Here is a 26567-nt window from a genome sequence, read left to right on the forward strand (position 1 = left end):
TTTGAAATGAAATTTTTAAAAAGGTTAGTTGATATTGTATATATCTACATTCATATATGAACAAAAGTAAAAATCAAAGACTTTTTCAGGACACAGTCGCGTAAATCCGTTGTACATGCTAAAATAATTTTCGGGAAGTTGTTTTAATCATTTCTCAAAAAATAAAGCAACTCTTATATTACTTTTATGTGAAGCTTTCTACTAAATACGATTATCGTTAAAACATTTAAGTTTAATGTAAATCTGTGGACGATTGTGTTTTGTGTCGTACAAAAAGTACCCAAACCCTTAAAGTTAAAGTGGTTTTATTGTAACAAAAATATTTTGAAAATTCCAAAAGTTTATCCCATGGAAGAGCCTAGAAAACTGTTGGAATTCTTGGCGGTATAAGTGGTTAAAATGATATCAGTCATTAAAGGCAGTGGACACTATTGGTCATTACTCAAAATAATTGTTAGCATAAAAACTTACTTGATAACAAGCAATGGAAAGCTGTTGATAGTATAAAACATTGTGAGAAGCAGCTCTCTCTGAAGTAACATAGTTTTTGCGAAAGAAGTTATTTTCCACTAAAATATTTGAATTTGATTCCAAGACCTCAGAATTAGATTTTGAGGTCCCGAAATCAAGCATCTGAAAGCACACAACTTCGTGTGACAAGGGTGTTTTTTCTTCCAGTATTATCTTGCAACTTCGACGATCAATTTAGTTCAAGATTACAGGTTTGTTATTTTGTGCACATGTTGAGATATACCAAGTGAAAAGACTGGTCTTTGACAATTACCAAAGGTGTCCAGTGTCTTTAAAGGAACATTACAGTGGTAAGAAAAGAAATCGTCTAAGATCACAGATTTACATAAAACCTACACGGTCTAACGATGATGATAGAAGAAAACATCCCTTGAAATATTTCTGCCTGAAACTCAAAACTTCTACAAGTTTGTCAGTTTATGTATATATGGTGGATTACATAAAGTGCTTACACTGCCAGCACCAGGTTTGTTTTAAAATCCAATCCTTTAATTGCGCCATGGTTAATGTTAACCATGGTTTGGAGCAGTACATGTAGGTCCAAACTTACCAGTGCAATTAATGCATTTGACTCCAATTTTCCCAAAAGGACAACTATCTGTAAAGAGAATTATAAAAACATAGAGTATGATATTGTTAATGATAGTGCAGAGTGATGACTTTTCAGCAAATACAGTCTTTTGATACGATGCAATTTATTTTGTGAAAAATAATAATAATAATATCAAAGTCTTATATAGCGCACATCTACCAAACAAGCTACTCAAGGCACTGAGTATACAAACTTTCATAATGATTATGTTATTGCAATGATGAATTCTGAGACCCAATTATGTAGCACCTTCTAAGGGGGTTTAAAAACTTGTCTGCTCCAACTTCTCAATAAATATAAACAAAAAGTAAAAGTTTGAGCGCAAACTTAATGAATTAAAAACAAATTCGGAGAAAATAAATTGAGAATAATGCTTTTAAATTGCTCATTTGTTTGTTTATTTATTCATTGCTTAAAATAATATTCTTTATCCCCGATGCCAATTTCCATCAATGAAATCGTTGCAGTAACCGTAAGGTCAGAATCAGCGATTACGGGAAGCAGGGAACTCTGTGCTTACAGCAAGCGTATTTCACGGGTTAGCAGCAAATTTTGGCTTCTGCGCATTACTAGGCATTACTAGGCATTCTACGCTTACAAGGCTAGCGCAGAGTTTGGCGGTAAGCAGAGCAATGAAATTGGGCCCTGCTTAGGTGTTATATAAGACTTTTTATACTCACTCTGACAATTTTCTCCTCTATAACTGTTTTCACATTCATCGGGGCAGCGACCGTGGCCAAAGTCACAAGACACACCAGAAGCACAATGACATTGCTGTCTACATCCAGCACCAAAAGACCCAGGGGGACAATCTGTACCAAAACCATCGAGAGGCATTAGGCAAAATACAAAATACAAACATGTTTTGCTTTCTGCCTTTTTGAAAAAATGAAGGAGGGCCCTTTTTATTCAAAATGGCCGCCTGACACATTGATATAGACAACCGGCTGGGCAATTATTCAAAAATGAGTTTCTCTGTCGGAGATCATTCAAATGTATCCTAAAAAAAAAAAAAAAGAGGAGGCGGCCTCTAAAAAGGAAGTGGGCAGGGACTATAACAATGTTTTTGGCTTTTGTTGGACTTAGGTATATTGTGTGTAAATTCTATGCTGCATTTGGAGGTATAATAAAAACAAGACCATTGATTTTTTTTTTTTTTGCAAATTTAATTTCTACCCCTTTTTGGTTTTTATTAAACATCTCATCCATCAACCTGTCAATAAGTCATCAAATGATTGCACAAAAGAAGCTGGTCCTGTTTCAGGGGAAGCAAAGAAGAATATTTTTGACATTCATGTATTTCATAAAAAGAAACTAAAGAAACAGTGGTCGTGGAGGTCTACAAATGCTACTTCCAGGGATGGGATTGGATGCATGTAAATATTTCTGAAAATAAATGGGTTCGATTCCCCTAGATTCTAGACCAGAAATCTCCCAGATGTTACAATTCAGAAGGCTTACCACAAAGACAAAAGTACAGATTGTGATACAATATGAACTACTGCTTTCTCCCTTTAGAGATTGCTTTACTTCTTTTGAGAAAATCTGAAGGCTCAAGGCAGAGAGATTTTTCGATAAAATCCTGAATTCAGCCACAAATCTGAGAAATCAAATGCTTGTATAACTCTCAACATTGGAAGTAGTTGAGTTAATAGTGGCTGAAAGTTTGACATTAAGCATGGGCGACTAGTGAAATTTACTACTCGACTATTCTCGCCTCAAGAAATCGCGACTTCGAAACTAGTCGGGACTAGTTTTAATTCTGAAGATGCATTACAATACAATACAATTCAAAACATTTGTATATACATCAAGATCACAGCGGTTTGTGACGATACAAAGAAACATGGAAACGATGAATACAAAATTGCAAATTAGAATCATAAACAACCAAACAGTCATTATGGAAACAGGTGTGGTTTCAGGTGCTTCTTGAAAATATGAAGTGAATCAGCTATTATCAGCAGAGCACACAGATTGGGGGAGACTATTCCAAAGTTTAGGAGCGGCAAAAGAGAAGGATTTTTCAGCAGCTGATGTAAGAGATCTGTCATTAATTTTGCATTGCGGGATATTGTTTGGCGCAGACGCAATATAGGTCAAAATCATGCTGAAAGGATTGAAGGATTGTGTCACTGATGTCTGATTGTGATTCGTTAGTAAATTATGTTGTCATGAATAGTCTCGAGTGACACAATTGGTTCACGACTATTAGCAGACGCGATTATTTTCATAGTAAGCATGGCAGCACGATTAACTGACTAGTTGGAAAACAGTAGACTAAGCAATCAATAGTTGCGGCTTTGACACTAAAGTGGCACTAGTTGCCAAGACTTATTTTAAACATACCATTCTCACAGTTGGTACCAGTGAAAGAAGCGGCACAGGTACATCCAAACGGATCAGGGAGACACATCAAGTTGTTTCTACAAGCTACGTCTGCATTTGAGCTGCAGGTGATACCACCGTCTTGACCAAAAAAGTTTTTGCCATGTACTGGGGGAAAACAACAATTCAAGATATAACTTAAAGGCACTGTATGTACACGTTTGGTAATTACTCAAAATAGTATTAGCATAAAACCTTACTTGGTAACGAGCAACGGAGAGCTGTTGATACTAATGAAAGTATAAAACATTGTGAGAAACGACTCCCTCTGAAGTAACATAGTTTTTAAGAAAGATGTAGTTTTTCACTAAAATAATAAAAGACTTCTGGCCAGAAGCCTTTTATTCCTATCTCAAAGCACACTATTATGTACAACAAGGGTGTTTTTTCTTCAATCATTTGCTTGCAACTTCAATGACCAATTGAGTCAAAATTTATTTTACATGCATAAAATAACAAGCCTGTGTAAATTTGGACTCAATTGGTCATGGAAGTTGCAAGAGAATAATGAAAGAATAAACTGCCTTGTTGCATTACTTTGTGTGCTTTCAGATGCATAATAAAAGGCTTCAGCTGAAGTCTTTTATTATTTGAGTGAGACTTGACCTCTTTCTCAAAAACTACCTTACTTCAGAGGGAGCCGTTTCTCACAATGTTTTATACTATCAACAGCTCTCCATTACTCGTTTTTTTTTTAGTAATTACCAATAGTGTCCAATGCCTTTAACATTACTCAGTGAAGTAAAACAATATAACAGTGAAAGGAACACGTTGCCTTGGTTCGGTCAAGTTGGTCTTTGAAAAGCATATGTAATCGTTTGTTATAAAATGCATATGATTAGAAAGATATTTTAAAAGTAGAATACAATGATCCACACAATGCACTCGAAATTGCGTGGTTTTCCTTTTACCTTGTCGACAAACACGGTCGGCCATTTATGGGAGTCAATCGGCCGACCGTGTTATTTCGCAAAGTAAAAGGAAAACAACGCAATTTCGAGGCAAATGTGTGTAGGTCATTGTATTCTACTTTTTAATCATCTTTCTAATCATATGCATTTTATAAGAAATGGTTACAAACGCTTTTTAAAGACCAAGTCGACCGATCCAAGGCAATGTGTTCCTTTAATCATTGTTGTTCTTCCAAAATACTATAAAATGTGAGCTTTAATATTAATCTTTTGTTCAGGATTACCATCAAGTTGTTTATTGTATTAAAGCAAAAAATAGTTAATGGCATGAAGTTTCGACCCAAGCAGAGTCTTTCTCAAAGGCTAAAATATATTAAAGGTAAGGTCGTACTTTGGTAATGACCCATAAACAAATGTGTAATTTCTATCCCAAAAGTTACTTGTTATACAGATGGTAATGGCAGTAAGCATCCCATCAAAATATTTCATTTGAAATGCACCTGTTGATCATGGTTGAGTGTCTTGGACACAAGTGTCATGACCGGGACTCGAACCCACACTCTGCGGAACAGAAACACCAGAGCTTGATTCCAGTGCACTTATCCCCTTGGCCTTGACAGCAAACATGATACTATCTCAATGAAAGCCGGTGTGGCGGTTTCAACTTTCCACTGTGTTCAGTTTTCCGAATGACCAAATATGGTAGCATTACGTCATGCGATGCCTGCGCACAGCAAGCGAAAGTAGTCCAATTTTAGTGCCGTATTGAGTCATCCGTTACCCTCCGGTAGCTGTCATGGCGGCGTCCACAAGTCGATTACAACTAACGGCAAACGCGTGGATCGTATGAGTTGTTTTTTACGCAAGCAGAGTGTGACCTGCCTGAAGTTGTACCCATGAATACATGTAAAGATGGGGCAAGAGATTATGTGACTACACAGAAAAGAATCGTAATATAAACAATGTGGGGTCACTGCTGAGAGAACTACAGTGCTCGCCAGGGTACTCGCGGAGGTATCTGACAAGTCACCCGGAAAACTGAACACGCCGGAAAGCTAAAACCGTTCGAACAACGTGCTGATATGACCGACTACGTCACCCGGAAAACTGAACACGGCGGAAGACTGAAACCACCAAACCGGGTTTGAAAACATATGCCAAACTTACTCCTTTCTTGGACAGGCAGACATACTACCAATCACTAAGTCACACTATACTTACGAGTTTCGCAAAAGTCACCGCTGAACCCCGGTGCGCAGATGCACTCCCCCGTTTTGTCGTCGCAAACGCCTCCATTATGACAAGCTGGGCACGTTTTGTTGCAAGATGGAGGATCCCAGTTGTACAATCCACAATCTGTACACAGCAACAACACAAAAAAGTGTTAGGTTTGATGAATGAGGCAAAAAATTACAACAAGGAGGGGGTGGGGGGGGGAGAGACTCCCCTCCTTCCACTCACAGTTGCACTAGATCTTGCCACCAAATTGGAGAAATGAGACTGACATAAAACACTTAAATGGATGGTACATTAATGCCCCCCCCCTAAAAAAAAAAAATTGCTACCTAATCACTACCCAAGGGTTTCACCCCAACCTACATAAATAAATAAAATAAATAAATCAACTCAAAAATAAAATAAAATCAAATAAATAAATGAATAAAAAAAATTAAAAAAATACTTTGCACACAAAACTGTTATCTTTGTTTCCTGCTTACCCTTTCCACAATGAAAATGTCTGTTTACGGTACGCACCTCTGGCTAAAATTCATCCTCACAACCGTGGTGGGCCTGCCCCTTTTTAACCTGTCATATTTCCAGACTGTCATCCACCACAAAGTCACATACATTGTACGTTAAAGGCAGTGGACACTATTGGTAATTACTCAAAATAATTGTTAGCATAAAACCTAACTTGGTAACAAGTAATGGGGAGAGGTTGATGGTATAAAACATTGTTAGAAACGGCTCCCTCTGAAGTGCCATAGTTTTCGAGAAAGAAGTAATTTTCAACGAATTTGATTTCGAGACCTCAAGTTTAGAATTATAGGTCTCGAAATCAAGCATCTGAAAGCACACAACTTCGGGTGACAAGGGTGTTTTTTCTTTCATTATTATCTTGCAACTTTGACGACCGATTGAGCTCAGATTTCCACAGGTTGGTTTTTTTATGTATATGTTGAGAGACACCAACTGAGAGGACTGGTCTTTGACAATTACCAATAGTGTCCACTGTCTTTAATGCAATGATCTCTTTCAAAAAAAGTTTGTCAAAGTTGTACATCGAACTCACAGTTGCTTGTTTTAATTCCGATGTTTTCAACCTACCTCTTACAATAAGTTTCATGATCCCATGCTTCTGATCTGGACGTTTTGGGGTTTCGTAACATTCGTAGATGCCTGCATCTGTGGCTTGTACGCTATTGATAGTACTGGCTAATTGCCCATTCCATTCCGTTTTGACTTCACCATCATGCCTCCATCGTAAGTCATCTAGGGTACCGGAGTAAGACGTCATCGTCAATGTCACAGAATCTCCAATGGCTGCTACTTTGGTTGGTGATTCCGGGATAACGTAAGCTTAGAACACACACAAATATAATACAATTACATTGATATTAGTCGCCATATCTAAGTTTTCATTTTCCCTCCTTCTTTCTCTTAATTTATTTTTAAAAATAATAAAAAAGGGGAGAATAAAGCCTACGCAACAGGTCCGTCCACTCAGTCTCAAACCTTTCGAGAATGAGTGGTCTTTACTTTACTTACTTTGGTGTTGAGGCTTGAAGCTACAGCTTATGTGCCCCTTCTTTACTGCATTGGGTTCACGTTGATAAGGGCGGTATTTCAACGGGTGGCGCTTCCAATGGTTTTCGAGCTCACACTTGAATTTGTTTATTGAAGAGGCATTAATGGCTTTGTCGGGAAGGTCGTTCCAATTATTAATACTTCGCACTGAAAAAGACATCTGCCTCGTCTTAGATCTGCAGTGGGGCTTCCTTATTTTGAGCCTGTGTCCCCTAGTTCTGGATTCTTTGATGATTTCAAACATGTCATCCTTCTCTTCAGCCTCAAATCCATGCATGATTTTGTATATTTGAAGGAGATCAGCCCTTTGTCTGCGGTACTCTAGTGATGGTAGTTTAAGTGTCTTAAGTCTGTCTTCGTAGTCGAGATGTTTCACATCTGGGATGAGTCGTGTAGCTCGTTGCTGCACCTTTTGCAGCGTCTTGATCCAAGTACGACTATACTCCTCTGGTAAACGCCGCGTCGCCTAAAATAAACGAACGCCCCGCCAATATTTGGCGGGGCGAGTTTACCGTTTCCAACAAAGCACATAGATGTAGATAGTAATAGTAATTCCACAAATGTAAGGAATAAAATGAGGTATGTTGGAGTAGTATAGGACTTTTGGATAACATTCCGTATGGCGCCACCACTTTTTCACTCATTTTTACAAAAAGGGATAAATCAATCAGGTAAATTAGATACTATATTATTTAATTTCGAATGAAAAAGTGGTGGCGCCATACGGAAACTTTTCCGGACTTTTTTAAATGGGAGAAATTTGCAATCAAACTACCACGCATTTTGCGACCTTTGAAAACTTAGCGTTTAAGACATGTATCGAAGGTGGGCTGTAAGTGTGTATCCAGTGTAATGGTGACAGTGATGAGACCGATGTTAATAAAAGCCGAGCCTCAACAAGGTGGGCTAAAATGTAGAGGCCTACTCACGTTTTTTGTTTGATAATGGAGGTGATCACACACCCCCCTGAATCCAGCTGCAGCAATATTCATGATGATTGGAAATTGCAAAGACATAAGCTCCATGATTTGATCATCATCACAAAACATCCTAACTAACCGTAAAACACGGTAGAGTTTTAAAGTCCAGAATCAAGAATCTGAATCAAGAGAGGGCGCTATTTACATAAACTGTGCACTGTAGATCGACCGAATTAGATTCTCAGATTTTGATGGATAGAGGAATTATTTCAATTCAATTCAATTCAGTAACATTTATTTCAATGTTGCAATTCATTACAAAAAAGCACATTAAGTTGAAACTACCCAAATAACACAGTAACATGAGATAATAAATATATTTGGTGCACAATGAATCAATAATAATCGTCAGAATGACAATTATTTAGGAGTAAGGTGAAGCAGAAAGCTTTTGTACCATAACCTATGGACAAACAAACATAAAACCACGGAACCGTGACAGGACAAAGGACAAAGGAAGCGGACAAGACAATTATGAGACAAGGCCAACACAACAAGTTACACCTTTTATTAAAAACTATTAAAAAGGGTTTAATTCTTCGTCTTCTTCTGTTTCTTCTTCTTCTTCTTCTGGGTGAGTACAGATTGGCGTGCATGCGCGTTGACTCGCAAACGACGAGACATGAAAGCAAGTGCATTCTGCCAGAATGCGCTTGTGTTCTGGCGACTTGCATAAAAAATTAAAAATAAATTATAATGCGGTATAAAAAGGGAAAATATGATGGGTGGAAAATATGATCAGCTGGTTAACCATCAGAGCTGCCTTCAAGGTGTCGAGGGACGAGTACAAGGCTGGATCCTCCTGTAGATTATTCCAATCCCGGATGGTGCGGGGAAGAAGGACTTGTGTACACTGATGAGGTGGTTAGAGGGGTCGTGAAGCGAGAGCTGTGACCTCTAGTTATGAAAGAGGAGTGAGGTACTCTGATGAGCTGAGGAGAGGGATGCTGAAGCGAGAGCTGTAATTCCTCTACTGGATGATGAGGAGTGAGGTACTGGTCTTCTTTCGTGATGTCGACGAGGTTTTGATGAAGTTTGTACATCAAGGCACGGCGACTCTGATTGCGTCTTTCCTGCAGGGACGGCCATTTTGAGGGAAGAAAGCATGGCTGAAACGCTATTTTTCTCGGCTGAAGTCGCTGGTGCAAAGCGTGCACATAAAAATGTGTTCACACAGAAGGCTTGCACAATGATTATTGGTGTGAGATAGGTCCAGTTGGCAGCATCGGAACGGCTTCCCTTCTTGTAGATTGGGACAATATGGGCTGGAACACAGCCTTGGTCAATTTGATGCTTGAAATAGCAGAGTAACGGCAGGAGAGATCTCTTTGGCCGTCTCTTTCAACAGTATGAGTTTGATGACTTTATTTTGATTTTTGGGGTTGAACAAAGAATTGACTAGAGTGGGATTCGAACCAACGACCTCCGGATTATTTGTTCAACCCCCAAAATCATTTACAAATTTACCCAGTCAGTTTCCCTTGTGGTTTATATTGACTTTATTTGTCACCATGGAACTTCAGCGATCTTAAAAAATCGTGACGGCTGGGATAACTCGTGGTTGTTTTATAATATTATCTCAAAAGGTGCGGTCCTTACCAGTTTGCATAACAAAAATTGTAGGCCTGACAATTTCTACTTTGTCGTTCTTGTCTATTTCTACCTCCATTTTTATTGCACACCGGATGAATACCGTGTCGGATCTTACGAAAATCAAAAACAAGTTCTTTGGTTTTGGTTACATTCAATGTAAAAAGGTTTTATTGTTTAAAGCCATTGGACCCTTTCGGTACATAAAAAAAAAAAGTTCACTGATTTACAAATAACTCTCAGGGTTTACAGAAGGTAGTGGTGAAATACTTCTCTTGAAATATTATTGCATGAAATGCTTTACTTTTTGAGAAAACAGTAAAACAATATCAATTCTCGTTAACGAGAATTACGGATTTATTTTAAACACATGCCATGACACGGCGAAACGCGCGGATACAAGGGTGGGTTTTCCCGTTATTTTCTCCCGACTCCGATGACCGATTAAGCCCAAATTTTCACAGGTTTGTTATTTTGATATAGAAGTTGTGATACACGAAGTGTGGGCCTTGGACAATACTGTTTACCGAAAGGGTCCAATGGCTTTAAAACTAAAATGTTTGTTTAAGAGATGTTAAATTTGCATCAGGGATAAAGAATATTAATTTTGGTTGTTATCCATACACCGATGTGTGTTAGCACTGTATACTCAGTATATTCCCGAGTCCTATGAAAAAATATCACAGGCATGTTACTCGGGTGGGATTCGAGCCCACGACCCTTGCAATTCTAGAGCAGTGTCTTACCAACTATACACCGAGAAAGCCCAGTAGCTAGAAGCAGATCGAATCCAATGTTTTGGCAGCGGGTATATATATACACGCAACGATAGAGATGTTAAATTTGCATCGGGGATTAAGAATACTAATTTTGGTACTTTCCCGAGTCCTGTGAAAAAATATCACAGGCATGTTACTCGGGTGGGATTCGAACCCACGACCCTTGCAATCCTAGAGCAATCCTATGTTTTGGCAGCGGGTACCGCAACGATATAATAGATGTTAAATTTGCATCGGGGATAAAGAATATTAATTTTGGTTTTTACCCATACACCGATGTGTGTTAGCACTGTATACTCAGTACTTTCCCGAGTCCTGTGAACAAATATCACAGGCATGTTACTCGGGTGGGATTCGAACCCACGACCCTTGCAATTCTAGAGCAGTGTATTCTCGGACTCGGGGAAAGTACTGAGTATACAGTGCTAACACACATCGGTGTACTGTATGGGTAAAAAACAAAATTAATATAAATGTTTGTAATTATGAATATTGTTTAAATTGAAATGAATTTGTTTTTATAGGCCTAATTAGTATCTAATTTGGATGTTTTTAGTGCACACAGCAGGGAAATCAATTGTCACTTCACTTGTAAACTGTGAGTGAAATAAATAAATTGAATTTTAATGAAATGACTGATCTAGGTAGGGCCTACTACTTAGCCATAGTCTGGAGCCCGGGAAAATTGTCTTAGTACTAATTTTGGCTCTTTTGCGATTGGTTACGTTTTGCGTATAATTATGAAATGTTCGTCATGCAATAGTTACTATATCCTTACCATCATCAGCCATAATAAGAGTCGTTATCTTAACCTCGGGTTGATCCTCATCTACGGGGTCAAATGTACAGTCGTAAGCGCCGAATCTGCTGGTCTGTCCAGCGTTCATGGTGAAAAGTAGTGCTGAAGCAGAAGTATGGGGTCTTGGCCCAACGCCGGACGGCAAGACAGTGCCGCCAGTACCGGTATCGAGCCGCCGTTCAAATGACACCCCAGCCCCTGTGTCACTCCCGCTCTTGAAGCCACCGATGATGTTTTTTGCTCCACTTATGTACAGATTCTGGCTGTAGAAAGTGAAGTCTTGTTTGGCTTCTGAGAAAGTCACATAATAGTTATGTAATAGTTATTGGTAATTGTCAAAATAATTATTAGCATAAAACCTTACTTGGAAGCGAGTAATGGGGACAGGTTGATGGTATAAAACATTGTGAGAAACGGCTCCCTCTGAAGTGCCATAGTTTTCGAGAAGAGGTAATTTTCCACGAATTTGATTTCGAGACCTCAAGTTTAGAATTTGAGGTCTTGAAATCAACCATCTAAACGCACACAACTTCGTGTGACAAGGGTGTTTTTTCTTTCATTATCTCGCAAGTTCGATGACCATGAGCTCAAATTTTCACAGGTTTGTTATGTTATGCATGTTGAGATACACCAACTGTAAAGGCTAGTCTTTGACAATTACCAATAGTGTCCACTGCCTTTAACGTAAAAATGTTAAGTTCCCGACATTTGCAGAATATTTACATGTAATCTACACAAAAATTACATTCACTCATCAATTAATATTTAATAAAAAATAACTTGGAATTTCCCTTAAACGACGTAATATTTTAAAGACACTGGACACCTTTGGTAATTGTCAAAGATCAGTCTTCTCACTTGGTGTATCTCAAAGGCTATGCAAAAATGACAAACATGTGCAAATATGAGCTCTTAGTCGTCGAAGTTGCGAGATAATAATGGGAAAACACCCTTGTCATACGAAGTTGTGTGCTTTCAGCAGATGCTTGATTTCGAGACATCAAATTCTAATTCTGAGGTTTTGAAATCAAATTCGTTGAAAATTACTTCTTTCTCTAAAAACTACGTCACTTCAGATGGAGCTGTTTCTCACAATGTTTTATACTATCAACAGCTCCCCATTACTCGTTACCAAGTAAGGTTTTATGCTTATAATTATGTTGAGGAACTACCAATAGTGTCCACTGCCGAAGAATATGAACAAACGAGGCACTACAGGCCGCACTTCCAATTTACGACAAACTCCAAGCCCCCCCCCCCCACATTAAATGTTTACATTACTTCTCTTAGGTTTCGTAAGAAATTTGAAAAATTACTCATGTATACCAACGTAATTCTGTTACATGCATGATCGCGATAGATTGCTTCCAAATTGCCATAAGGGAATACAAGGGTAGCGACGAGTTGTTAAACTGCCGTCGTGGCCGTGCAAAAAGGGCCCGAGCAGTTTAAGAACTCGTCGCTACTCTTGTATTCTCTTATAATTCCCTTATAATTCCCTATAGATCAGTGGTAGCACTTAAAAAATGACTACATCCAAAGACACTGACTGAGCTTTCGTTAGCGACAACTATACTCATGAGATGCAATGAAGGGGACAAACTATAGCGGTCCTACTAAAAGCCGACAACTCGCCGACAACGCCGACAACAAGTCCAGAGCGCCGACAACTCGCCGCCAACAAGTTTTAATTACCTCAAAAATTGCCAATAAACCATAGATGTATTAGAACTATATTTGTTCTGTAATATAAACATAAAGTTAATGGAAAAACTTCACAAAAAGTGTGAATTTTTAACCAGAAAAAAACTTCACTTGCACGAAAAGCGGTCGGACGCCATCTTGGCTTAAAAACCGTGTTTGGACCAGACCATTATGATACGGGTAGATTTAGCACTTGTCAACAACAGAGGGCGGGCTTCATGTGAAGACCTTCACTGCAGTGTGCACAGTGCATGACGCCCGCCCTCTATTGCTAAGTCTGACTCACCCGCATCATAATGGACTGGTCCGAACGGTAGATGTTAGTTTCCAAACGCCAGGAGTCGATCGCTACTCGAAAGGATCCGATGTAATCAGTAGTCGTCAAACGGAGCAGCAATACGTAGACTCGCTACCATTCCTTGAGCTTTTTCTCCCTAAGATTTGTTTGTGTTTTTTTGTATGGTAGATACACCGATATTTTGGATTTTCGCTCTAAAGTTCAGACATTTAGTTTATTTATTTTTATTCACAACCATTAATATATTGCTGATTTTTAAAGTATATTTCAAGATTTTTAAATATACAACAAAGCAATGCGTATCCACAGAATACAAACTCTTCATCAACTAAAAGGGTATGATTTGTTAAAAACGGTTTATCAATACGGTATTCTTCAGATTAAACTAATCAAAGACTGCCATTACCTATACAAAGGATTCCTGTGTCATTACTGATTTTATCGTATTTTTATAAAACTCCATTACATTTATTTCAGATTTTTAAAAATTTAAGACCACGAGTCCCTTTGCAGCATACTGTGCGTGTGCATCAGTTTACGATTTCATCAACGCCACGGGTCGATCTGTAAAAACAGTTTATCAACACGTTATTGTTCAAACGAAACCAATCAAAGCCTGCCAGTCCCTAAACAAAGCATTCATGTAGCATTACTGATTTTATCGTAATTTTATGAAGCTCCATTATATTTATTTCAGATTTTTGAAAATTAAAGACCACGCGAGTCCTGTCGCAGCATAGGCTACTGTTCGTGTGTATCCAACACCGCTGTGCGCACAGTTTAAGATTTCATCAACGCCACGGGTCGATTTATAAAACAGTTTATCAACATGTTATTGTTCAAACGAAGCCAATCCAAGATACGGTATCATTCAAATTGTGCCTAACAAAGACCGGCATTAACCAAACAAAGGATTCATGTAGCACTACTGATTTAATCATAATTTTATAAAGCTCCGTTTATTTCAGATTTTTGAAAATTACACACCACGAGTCCCTTTGCAGCATACTTTGTATGTGTACTACACTGCTGTGCGTACAGTTTAAGATTTCATCAACGCCACGGGTCGATTTATAAAACAGTTTATCAACATGTTATTGTTCAAACGAAGCCAATCCAAGACTGCCAGTACTCAAACAAAGCATTCATGTAGCAATACTGATTTAATCATAATTTTATAAAGCTCCGTTATATTTATTTCAGATTTTTGAAAATTACACACCACGAGTCCCTTTGCAGCATACTTTGTACGTGTACTACACTGCTGTGCGTACAGTTTAAGATTTCATCAACGCCACGGGTCGATTTATAAAACAGTTTATCAACATGTTATTGTTCAAACGAAGCCAATCCAAGACTGCCAGTACTCAAACAAAGCATTCATGTAGCAATACTGATTTAATCATAATTTTATAAAGCTCCGTTATATTTATTTCAGATTTTTGAAAATTACACACCACGAGTCCCTTTGCAGCATACTTTGTACGTGTACTACACTGCTGTGCGTACAGTTTAAGATTTCATCAACGCCACGGGTCGATTTATAAAACAGTTTATCAACATGTTATTGTTCAAACGAAGCCAATCCAAGACTGCCAGTACTCAAACAAAGCATTCATGTAGCAATACTGATTTAATCATAATTTTATAAAGCTCCGTTATATTTATTTCAGTTTTTCGAAAATTACACACCACGAGTCCCTTTGCAGCATACTTTATGGTGTACATCACTGCTGTGCGTCAATTTACAATTTCATCAACGCCACGGGTCGATATGTAAATCGGTTTATCAATACGTTATCATTCAAACGAAGCCAATCCAAGACTGCCAGTACTCAAACAAAGCATTCATGTAGCAATACTGATTTAATCATAATTTTATAAAGCTCCGTTATATTTATTTCCGATTTTTGAAAATTACACACCACGAGTCCCTTTGCAGCATACTTTGTACGTGTACTACACTGCTGTGCGTACAGTTTAAGATTTCATCAACGCCACGGGTCGATTTGTAAAACAGTTTATAAACACGTTATCATTCAAACGAAGCCAATCAAAGACTGCCAGTACTCAAACAAAGCATTCATGTAGCATTACTGATTTTATCATAATTTTATAAAGCTCCGTTATATTTATTTCAGATTTTTGAAAATTACACACCACGAGTCCCTTTGCAGCATACTTTGTACGTGTACTACACTGCTGTGCGTACAGTTTAAGATTTCATCAACGCCACGGGTCGATTTATAAAACAGTTTATCAACATGTTATTGTTCAAACGAAGCCAATCCAAGACTGCCAGTACTCAAACAAAGCATTCATGTAGCAATACTGATTTAATCATAATTTTATAAAGCTCCGTTATATTTATTTCAGATTTTTGAAAATTACACACCACGAGTCCCTTTGCAGCATACTTTGTACGTGTACTACACTGCTGTGCGTACAGTTTAAGATTTCATCAACGCCACGGGTCGATTTATAAAACAGTTTATCAACATGTTATTGTTCAAACGAAGCCAATCCAAGACTGCCAGTACTCAAACAAAGCATTCATGTAGCAATACTGATTTAATCATAATTTTATAAAGCTCCGTTATATTTATTTCAGTTTTTCGAAAATTACACACCACGAGTCCCTTTGCAGCATACTTTATGGTGTACATCACTGCTGTGCGTCAATTTACAATTTCATCAACGCCACGGGTCGATATGTAAATCGGTTTATCAATACGTTATCATTCAAACGAAGCCAATCCAAGACTGCCAGTACTCAAACAAAGCATTCATGTAGCAATACTGATTTAATCATAATTTTATAAAGCTCCGTTATATTTATTTCCGATTTTTGAAAATTACACACCACGAGTCCCTTTGCAGCATACTTTGTACGTGTACTACACTGCTGTGCGTACAGTTTAAGATTTCATCAACGCCACGGGTCGATTTATAAAACAGTTTATCAACATGTTATTGTTCAAACGAAGCCAATCCAAGACTGCCAGTACTCAAACAAAGCATTCATGTAGCATTACTGATTTAATCATAATTTTATAAAGCTCCGTTATATTTATTTCAGATTTTTGAAAATTACACACCACGAGTCCCTTTGCAGCATACTTTGTACGTGTACTACACTGCTGTGCGTACAGTTTAAGATTTCATCAACGCCACGGGTCGATTTGTAAAACAGTTTATAAACACGTTATCATTCAAACGAAGCCAATCAAAGACTGTCATTACCTAAACAAAGCATTCATGTAGCATTACTGATTTTATCATAATTTTATAAAGCTCCGTTATATTTATTTCAGATTTTTGAAAATTACACACCACGAGTCCCTTTGCAGCATACTTTGTATGTGTACCACACTGCTGTGCGTACAGTTTAAGATTTCATCAACGCCACGGGTCGATAGATAAAACAGTTTTTGTTCAAACGAAGCCAATCAAAGACTGCCATTACCTTAACAAAGCAATCTTGTAGCATTACTGATTTTATAATGTATTTCTTTTAACGCTCCGTCAGATTTATTTATGATTTTTATACCACAAATGTGGCATCTGAAGAGAAGAAAGAAATACACCAAAAAATGGTAAGAAAATAAAAATGTGTATCTCTTGTATATACAATATCCTTCTATTTCCTTTCAAGTTATCTATTTAATTTAGATTTAATTAAAGCCTGTTTGTGGGTGACAGTAATTCAAACAATTGAAAAACACTATGGGGGAAATTAATGGTGTACAGAATAACAAACCTTTTAATATTTTCGTAAATTATAATAATTAAATTGAGATCTGGCGAAAAAAGCTGTTAACCTGTTAAGGACACTAAAATAAATTATCCGGTAACTTCCCAATTCGTTTGTGCCGTATTGATTTGCCCATACAGTTTGAGCACCGTTCTCCAGTTTCGACCACAGAGGGCGCTTTTTTCTTGTAATTAATTTCTAACTAAAACAACTCATTACTGTGCAAGTTTTACCCTTGACAACTTTAACATTTTATGAAAGTCTACCATAAGTAAATCTGGGGGAAAAGTTTAGGTAGTTGCAGATAACTCGAAAACTAGCGCCCTTTTTTATGATGAATCCCACGGTCTAATAATAACCGTGGAGACAATGCAGCAAATTTGACGGCGTCATTTACTCATTTTCCGAGTACTGGTAGGTACGGTAGGTACTGCATTCAATTTTAGATCGAGCGCAACCTTTTGAAATGGAGAATCCATCCTATATTTATTCATTCATTTTGTATTTATTTTGGGGGTTGGTGGGGGGGGGAGGTGTATGTAATGGAAAATGACCAAGACTTACCTAAAAAAAAAAATTGTGCGACAGGTATCTTGGCAAATGTTGTTCAACTGTAATTTTTGGCCTAATGGTAATGTTGCATTCGATTTAACAAAATAATCATTCAATTTAAAATTCATCAAAGCAGCATTCAAATTCGCAGACGCTTCTTGAGGCGGTTGTGTCACGAACAAGAATGACGGTACGCTGCATTGAACAGAGTGCTACAGGAATTTGACTCGACTCAAAACAAAATTGAATGGCCGAATTTTGAATTTGAAACGCAGTAACAACTGGAGAGGCAAAACAGCTTGAATTCGAACGCATGAAAATAAAATTGACTGCTCATTTGCAGAATTTGACCAAAAAACCTAAATAATAAAGGAAGCAACTTTTTAACCAAGTGTTATGTTTTACATTGCACAATCCAAAAATTGACTGGCCAAAAATGAGTTTAAATGAAAAGACACACCCTTCAAGAAACTCCAGCGAACTTGAATGCTATCTCTAATGGATGAATTGTTAAGTTTTTGAGTGGTGAACTTTACGAGTATAAACACCATGCACATAACAAAATTAATGGATTAACTTGCCATTATATTTGTTACTCGTCGAAACTTGCAAATGCTTAAAACAGTTGTTAACTCTTTTCACTGCTTTTATTGTTTTATATTAACAGATTGTTCTTAAACTTCATTATACTCGTTTTGCTAAATTCAATAAATGTTGTCTTACTCCCATTCACAAGAGAAACAAAACGGCGTGTCTTCAGTTTAGATATAAGTTAAGTTGTTTGTTTCATATTATTTGGAATTGAATACATGCAAACCATTGCTTCCAGTCCATCACTAGCAATCGTTTTCTACATTCGTGTAAGTTGTAGGACGATCAGCGAACGACCATCAAAGGGCGGGTCCTTTTGATAAATCGTTGGTGAAATCTTAAACTGTGCGCACAGCAGTGTTGTACACACGCACAATACGCTGCAAAGGGACTCGTGGTGTGTAATTTTCGAAAAACTGAAACAAATATAATGGAGCATTATAAAATTATGATAAAATCAGTAATGCTACATTAATGCTTTGTTTAGGTAATGCCAGTCTTTGATTGGTCTAATTTGAATGATACCGTATTGATAAACCGATTTACATATCGACCCGTGGCGTTGATGAAATCGTTAACTGTACGCATAGCAGTGTTAGTGTAGTACACGCGCACAGTATGCTGCAAAGGGACTCGTGGTGTGTAATTTTCAAAAATCGAAAATAAATATAACGGAGCTTTATAAAATTATGATAAAATCAGTAATGCTACATGAATCCTTTGTTTGGTTAATGCCAGTCTTTGTTTTGCATAATTTGAATGATACCGTATTGATAAACTGTTTTACAAATCGACCCGTGGCGTTGATGAAATCTTAAACTGTGCGCACAGCAGTGTAGTACACGCGCACAGTATGCTGCAAAGGGACTCGTCGTGTGTAATTTTCAAAACTCTGAAATGAACATAACGGAGCTTTATAAAATTATGATAAAATCAGTAATGCTACATAAATGCTTTGTTTGAGTACTGGCAGTCTTTGATTGGCTTCGTTTGTACAATAACGTGTTGATAAACTGTTTTTTTACAAATCGACCCGTGGCGTTGATGAAATATTAAACTGTGCACACAGCAGTGTAGTACACATACAAAGTATGCTGCAAAGGGACTCGTGGTGCGTAATTTTCAAAAATCTAAAATAAATATAACGGAGCTTTATAAAATTATGATAAAATCAGTAATGTTATATGAATGCTTTGTATAGGTAATGACAGTCTTTGATTGGCTTCGTTTGAATGATAACGTGTTTATAAACTGTTTTACAAATCGACCCGTGGCGTTGATGAAATCTTAAACTGTGCACACAGTAGTGTAGTACTCAGTACACGCGCACAGTATGCTGCAAAGGGACTCGTGGTGTGTAATTTTCAGAAATCCGAAATATCTATAACGGAGCTTTATAAAATTATAATAAAATCAGTAATGCTACATGAATGTTTTGTTTAGGTACTGGCAGTCTTTGATTGGCTTCGTTTGAATGATAACGTATTGATAAACCGATTTACATATCGACCCGTGGCGTTGATGAAATTGTAAATTGACGCACAGCAGTGATGTACACCATAAAGTATGCTGCAAAGGGACTCGTGGTGTGTAATTTTCGAAAAACTGAAACAAATATAATGGAGCATTATAAAATTATGATAAAATCAGTAATGCTACATTAATGCTTTGTTTAGGTAATGCCAGTCTTTGATTGGTCTAATTTGAATGATACCGTATTGATAAACCGATTTACATATCGACCCGTGGCGTTGATGAAATCGTTAACTGTACGCATAGCAGTGTTAGTGTAGTACACGCGCACAGTATGCTGCAAAGGGACTCGTGGTGTGTAATTTTCAAAAATCGGAAATAAATATGACGGAGTTGCATAAAATTATGATAAAATCAGTAATGCTACATGAATCCTTTGTTTGGTTAATGCCAGTCTTTGTTTTGCATAATTTGAATGATACCGTATTGATAAACTGTTTTACAAATCGACCCGTGGCGTTGATGAAATCTTAAACTGTGCGCACAGCAGTGTAGTACACGCGCACAGTATGCTGCAAAGGGACTCGTCGTGTGTAATTTTCAAAACTCTGAAATAAATATAACGGAGCTTTATAAAATTATGATAAAAACAGTAATGCTACATGAATGCTTTGTTTAGGTAATGACAGTCATTGATTGGCTTTGTTTGAATAAAAACGTATTGATAAACCGTTTTACAAACCGACCCGTGGCGTTGATGAAATCGTTAACTGTACGCACAGCAGCGATGTACACATGCAAACTATGCTGCAAAGGGACTCGTGGTGAGTAATTTTCAAAAATCTGAAATAAATGTAACGGAGCTTTATAAAATTATGATAAAATCAGTAATGCTACATGAATGCTTTGTTTAGGTAATGACCGTCTTGGATTGGCTTCGTTTAAATGATAACATGTTGATAAACCGTTTTACAAATCGACCCGTGGCGTTGATGAAATCTTAAACTGTGCGCACAGCAGTGTAGTACACATACAAAGTATGCTGCAAAGAGACTCGTGGTGTGTAATTTTCAGAAATCTGAAATCAATATAACGGAGCTTTATAAAATTATGATAAAATCAGTAATGCTACATGAATGCTTTGTTTAGGTAATGACAGTCTTTGATTGGCTTCGTTTTAATGATAACGTGTTGATAAACTGTTTTACAAATCGACCCGTGGCGTTGATGAAATCTTAAACTGTGCGCACAGCGGTGTTTTGTATACACACGCAAAGTATGCTGCAAAGGGACTCGTCGTGTGTAATTTTCAAAAATCTGAAATAAATATAGCGGAGCTTTTTAGAATTATGATAAAATCAGTAATGCTACATGAATGCTTTGTTTAGGTAATGCCAGTCTTTGATTGGTCTAATTTGAATAATACCGTATTGATAAACCGTTTTACAAATCGACCCGTGGCGTTGATGAAATCGTAAACTGTGCACACAGCGGTGTACGTTGTTTACACACGCACAGTAGCCTTTGCTGCAAACGGACTCGCGTGCTCTTTAATTTTCAATAATCTAAAATAAATACAATGGAGCTTTATCAAATTATGATAAAATGAAATCTTAAACTGTACGCACGGCACAGTGACTTGTCACAGTATATGAAGCAATTTTAGGGGGACTCTCGGTCTTAAATATTTAAAAATCTGAAATAAATACCAGACAGCTTCATAAAAATATAATAAAATCAGCAGAACTAGATGAATCTCTTGTGTACTGAAAGGGAATAGACCAGTCTTTGATTGGCCTTAACTTGAATGATAACGTACGTTCGTGTTGAGAAGTTTTGCAACGTGGAGAGTGATACGTATGTACCCCTGCAGTGGGTCCGATCGACTCGCAACAAGACAAATTCTGGACGGACTTGGTCAAGTCTAAAAGCGTTCTTACCAGTGTGGTTATTTCGGATCCTTTTCACGTGTAACGATCGACTCCTGGCGTTTGGAAACTAGTGCCGTGTCCGAAACGGCGACTTCGGCTACAGCTACGTCTAGATCAGCGCGTCTACCAGTGTTGAAGAATAGGCAGACGCGCGCGATCTAGCCGTAGCTGTAGCCGAAGTCGCCGTTTCGGACACGGCCTAACATCTACCCAAATTACCGGTCCGAACACGATTTTAAGCCAAGATGGTGTCCGACCGTTTTCCGTGAACGTTCAGTTTTTTTCTGGTTAAAAATTCACACTTTTTGTGAATTTTTTCCATTAAATTTATGTTTATATTACAGAACACATATAGTTCTAATACATCTATGGTATATTGGCAATTTTTGAGGTAATTAAAACTTGTTGGCGGCGAGTTGTCGGCGCTCTGGACTTGTTGTCGGCGTTGTCGGCTTTTAGTAGGACCCAACTATAGTAAGGGGGTCCTACTAAAAGCCGACAACTCGCCGACAACGCCGACAACAAGTCCAGAGCGCCGACAACTCGCTGCCAACAAGTTTTAATTACCTCGAAAATTGCCAATATACCATAGATATATTAGAACTATATGTGTTCTGTAATATAAACATAAATTTAATGGAAAAACTTCACGAAAAGTGTGAATTTTTAACCAGAAAAAAAAACTGAACGTTCACGGAAAACGGTCGGACGCCATCTTGGCTTAAAATCGTGTTCGGACCAGTCCATTATGATGCGGGTGAGTCAGACTTAGCAATAGAGGGCGGGCGTCATGCACTGTGCACACTGCAGTGAAGGTCTTCACATGAAGCCCGCCCTCTGTTGTTGACAAGTGCTAAATCTACCCGTATCATAATGGTCTGGTCCAAACACGGTTTTTAAGCCAAGATGGCGTCCGACCGCTTTTCGTGCAAGTGAAGTTTTTTTCTGGTTAAAAATTCACACTTTTTGTGAAGTTTTTCCATTAACTTTATGTTTATATTACAGAACACATATAGTTCTAATACATCTATGGTTTATTGGCCATTTTTGAGGTAATTAAAACTTGTTGGCGCCGAGTTGTCGGCGCTCTGGACTTGTTGTCGGCGTTGTCGGCGAGTTGTCGGCTTTTAGTAGGACCGATAGTAAGGCCTTATGTTAATATAAAAGAAAGTGATGCGTGTAAATTGTACGAGTCATTTTAGTATAATATTAGTAACATAACAATATTACTCAAACAAAATCCACCAATTTTTAGGAACATGATCTAAAAACAAAACACATGAGTCTGTTTTCTTTTTTATTTACCCGAGATTGTTGAAAATACACCGACGAGGAGCAGTAGACCGAGAATCGCTGACCGTGCACCCGTGGGGAGGCTTCCACTTCCAGGCCTCGGCCGGACATCGTGCAGCGTCCCGCTCATTTTCCTCGAAGAACGACAGTGATATTACAGCAATTGGGTTACTTATTCCTATGAGAATTCATAAACATCATTGCTCATAAAAGTTCAAGCCACTTTGAGATGATAGTGATTTTATAGTTATTAATATTAGGTTTGGGTATGAATTTTTCTGTAGTATCAGCCTACCCTACACCCAAATCAAACAGCGCACTCATTGTAATGACCGCCATGAAAAAGGCTAATATAGTTTAGGCGATGGGTGAAACAAATAAATTGCTCAACATTCATTGAGGCATTGGGTTGCATGGTGAGTGTAATAGTTTTTGTATCACTTAAATACTACTAAATAACTCAGTCGTGTTGTCATAACTCATCAAACATGTGTATACAATCTGTCTACACTGTCACTGTGTGTGTTCCTAGAACCCATGCAGCTTAAGCAGCTGTCACAGGAGGGCGCTATACAAGTTGACCATAACACTTGTTACAGTGAGGTATCAATAATTGGTTTGCGGAAACCAAATAATTTTATTCTAAACATATTTTTAAGAGGTGGCTCCAATGAATGTGACCTGTAGAATGCATAGCGACGGTTGCTATGTTTTCCATAGCAACCAGTAGGGTCTACAAAAGATGCCCGCAGACCAATATACCAACAACAAAATAGTTTATTATTAATGTTATTATCTGGTAGTGTAATTACAATTTTGTTTATACATATGTTGGGATACACCTAGTGAGATAACTGGTCTTTGACAATAAATTACCAAACGTGTGTCAGGTGCCTTTAAAGACACTGGACACTAATGGTAATTGTCAAAGACCAGTCTTCTCACTTGGTGTATCTCAACATATGCATAAAATAACAAACCTGTGAAAATTTGAGCTCAATTGATGATCGTCAAAGTGGCGAGATAATTATAAAAGAAAAAACACCTTTGTCACACGAAGTTGTGTGCTTTCAGATGCTTGATTTCAAATTCTAAATCTGAGGTCACGAAATCAAATTCGTGGACAATTACTTCTTTCTCGAAAACTACGTTATTTCAGAGGGAGCCAATTCTCACACTGTTTTATACTATCAACCTCTCCCCATTATACTCGTTACCAAGTAAGGTTTTATGATAATAATTATTTTGAGTAATAGCCAATAGTGTCCACTGCATTTAAGCACTGTACGCAGGTTCCCCCGAGTCCTGTGAAAAAAAACCACAGCATATCATTGATCAGGTTGTACTCGAACCCACGACCTTTGCCACAGGACTCTTATGGACTGTGAGTCAAGTATTACGTGCTAATTACACATCGGCGTTTGGTCATCCCTCTTTTTGTTATTACATACATTTTTTTATAGGCAATTGTATAGCGCCACTACGTCAAGAACGCAGCGCATTAGATTGGATACAGATAATGTTTGATACACTTCTTGAATGTTCGAAGAGTCAGATTTCCTGATTGAGGTGGAGAGTATATTCAAGGTGTGTGGAGCAAAATGAGAGAATGTGCGACTTGAAGCCGTAGACTTGCTGAGCGTAGACTTGAGCGGCCAGGCCGATGGAGAAATAAGGATAATAGCCAGGTGCTGTGTTGTTGAGGCATTTATACACATAAACCAAGATCTTGAAGGTTATCCTCTCCCATATCGGCATGCCGCAAAAGGACAAATTGCTAAAAACAAATTGAGTGACTGTTTTTAAAGAGCTTTTAATTTCGTGCAAAATAGACGTTGAATTTTCGTGCCGCTTTCCCCCCGAAAATTACCTGTAAAAAATCTATAAAATTGTTATGTAGGATTTGAAACTTTCCATGGTGGATATACGATATAGTAAGGTTTGCGGTAACACCATGTAATGATAATCTCTAAATGAGTTGGCAGGGGTGGTTCTGAAAAAAACCGTTGGTTTCATCTCGACGTTTCGATCAGGGCCCAATTTCATAGAGCTGCTAAGCACAACAAATTTGCTTAACATGAAATTTCTTCCTTGATAAAAACAGGATTACCAACCAAATTTCCACCTGATTTTCAGGATAAGCAAACAAGAGCTGAATACCAGTAACAAGAAATTTCATGCTAAGCAAATATTTGTGCTTAGCAGCTCTATGAAATTGGGCCCAAATGCTCGTCTTCTGGAGAAAACCGGGTCTGATGCTGGGCACGCTGCTTTTAATAGCTTGGTGATGCACGAAGGCGGGAAATGGAGCTCGGTGATGCATGGGAAAACTGGATCGTACTCAGGATCCTGGGTCATGTGTGGGGAGTGTGTGCTCACTGAACTGTGTCAGTAGGATTATTATAAAATCATATTAGAAAATTGTGCCCATCAGGTGATACTGTTTCAATAGGGTCATAGTTGACCGATGTGCATGATATGTACAGGCAACAAGAAATATACAATAAAATAAAAGTATATATAGCACATGACTGTGCCCAGCACGTTGGTAATACAAAAAAGGTAAAAGAACAGTTTCCACATTATTTTGATGTGTACTTCCTCCATGATGTTACCAAACATAAAATAATAGGCCACTACAGGAAATAACAACCATTTGAAAGTTTATAAGCTCAATCGGTAATTGTGTCACGAGGTGGATAAAAGTGGGGAAATCTTAACAACTGTTTTCAACCGTTGAGTATTTGACTCCTGACGATGACTAGAGCAAGCTATAGTCGAAACGTTGAGACCAACCCAAGTACTGACTCCGCGGTAGTACAGTTAATTACGATCCTATAAGCTAAAGTAGTAGTCCCAGCCTATTTCTATATCCATCCGCCCAGGTAATAGTTAATTAAAGCAGGACAGTTCTTTTCAGAACTGAAAAGTCACCCGAACATCCAATAAATCTACTCCGCGGTAGTAGAATTAAGCAAGACAGTTCTCTAAGAACAAACTCTACCTGGCAAGTAGTTAGTAGAAACACACATGGTGTTACCGCAAACCAAATATATATTGATACCTCACCATGCAATGCCTCAAATCCTATTTATTTGACTCGTGATATCAAAAGCAATTGTTTTACATAAATTTATCAAAAACAATTGCATTTTAAGTAAAAATGAAGTTCCCCACCCATGGCTATCATACAATAAGTTGTGTGCAAATCTGCGAACATTAACTATCACTCTTATTATACCAATGTTACCCATCTTTCAGCGGAATATGCCTATGTGTCTATGTATCTTGTTGAGAAAACAGCAACAAATAAACAAAACAGTCACGATAATTTCATCAAGAATGTCTAATTTATCCAGGCACTACGTTTTGGTAAAGTTCTCAAAATATTTTTTTAGCATGAAAACTTACTTGGCAACGAGTAACGATTGTGAGAAACGGCTCCCTCTGAAATATTTAACGTAGTTTTTGAGAAGAAGGTAATTTCTCACTCAAAATAACATACCTCAGACCTGAATCCTTTTCATCTGAAAGCGCACAGTGCATCAAGGGTGCTTTTCTTTCATTCTCTTGTAACTTTCTACGACCAATTG

At 37.8% G+C, this 26567-nt stretch overlaps 1 protein-coding gene across 1 annotated transcript; it reads right to left on the reverse strand.

Moving 5' to 3' along the window:
* Window positions 1-1040: 1040 nt before the first annotated feature.
* On the reverse strand, window positions 1041-23057 carry LOC117297789 (multiple epidermal growth factor-like domains protein 10). The gene is made up of 7 exons (XM_033780936.1): window positions 22987-23057; window positions 11358-11669; window positions 6751-7002; window positions 5644-5778; window positions 3473-3619; window positions 1804-1935; window positions 1041-1129 (listed from the first exon to the last, which is right to left on the reverse strand). The coding sequence occupies exons 2-7, from the start codon at window positions 11464-11466 to the stop codon at window positions 1041-1043; spliced, it is 864 nt and encodes a 287-aa protein (XP_033636827.1). The 5' UTR covers window positions 11467-11669; window positions 22987-23057.
* Between the last annotated feature and the right edge of the window lie 3510 nt (window positions 23058-26567).

The sequence above is a fragment of the Asterias rubens genome, chromosome 12 (assembly GCF_902459465.1).
Source record: "Asterias rubens chromosome 12, eAstRub1.3, whole genome shotgun sequence".
In the NCBI taxonomy this organism is placed as follows: Eukaryota; Metazoa; Echinodermata; class Asteroidea; order Forcipulatida; family Asteriidae; genus Asterias; species Asterias rubens.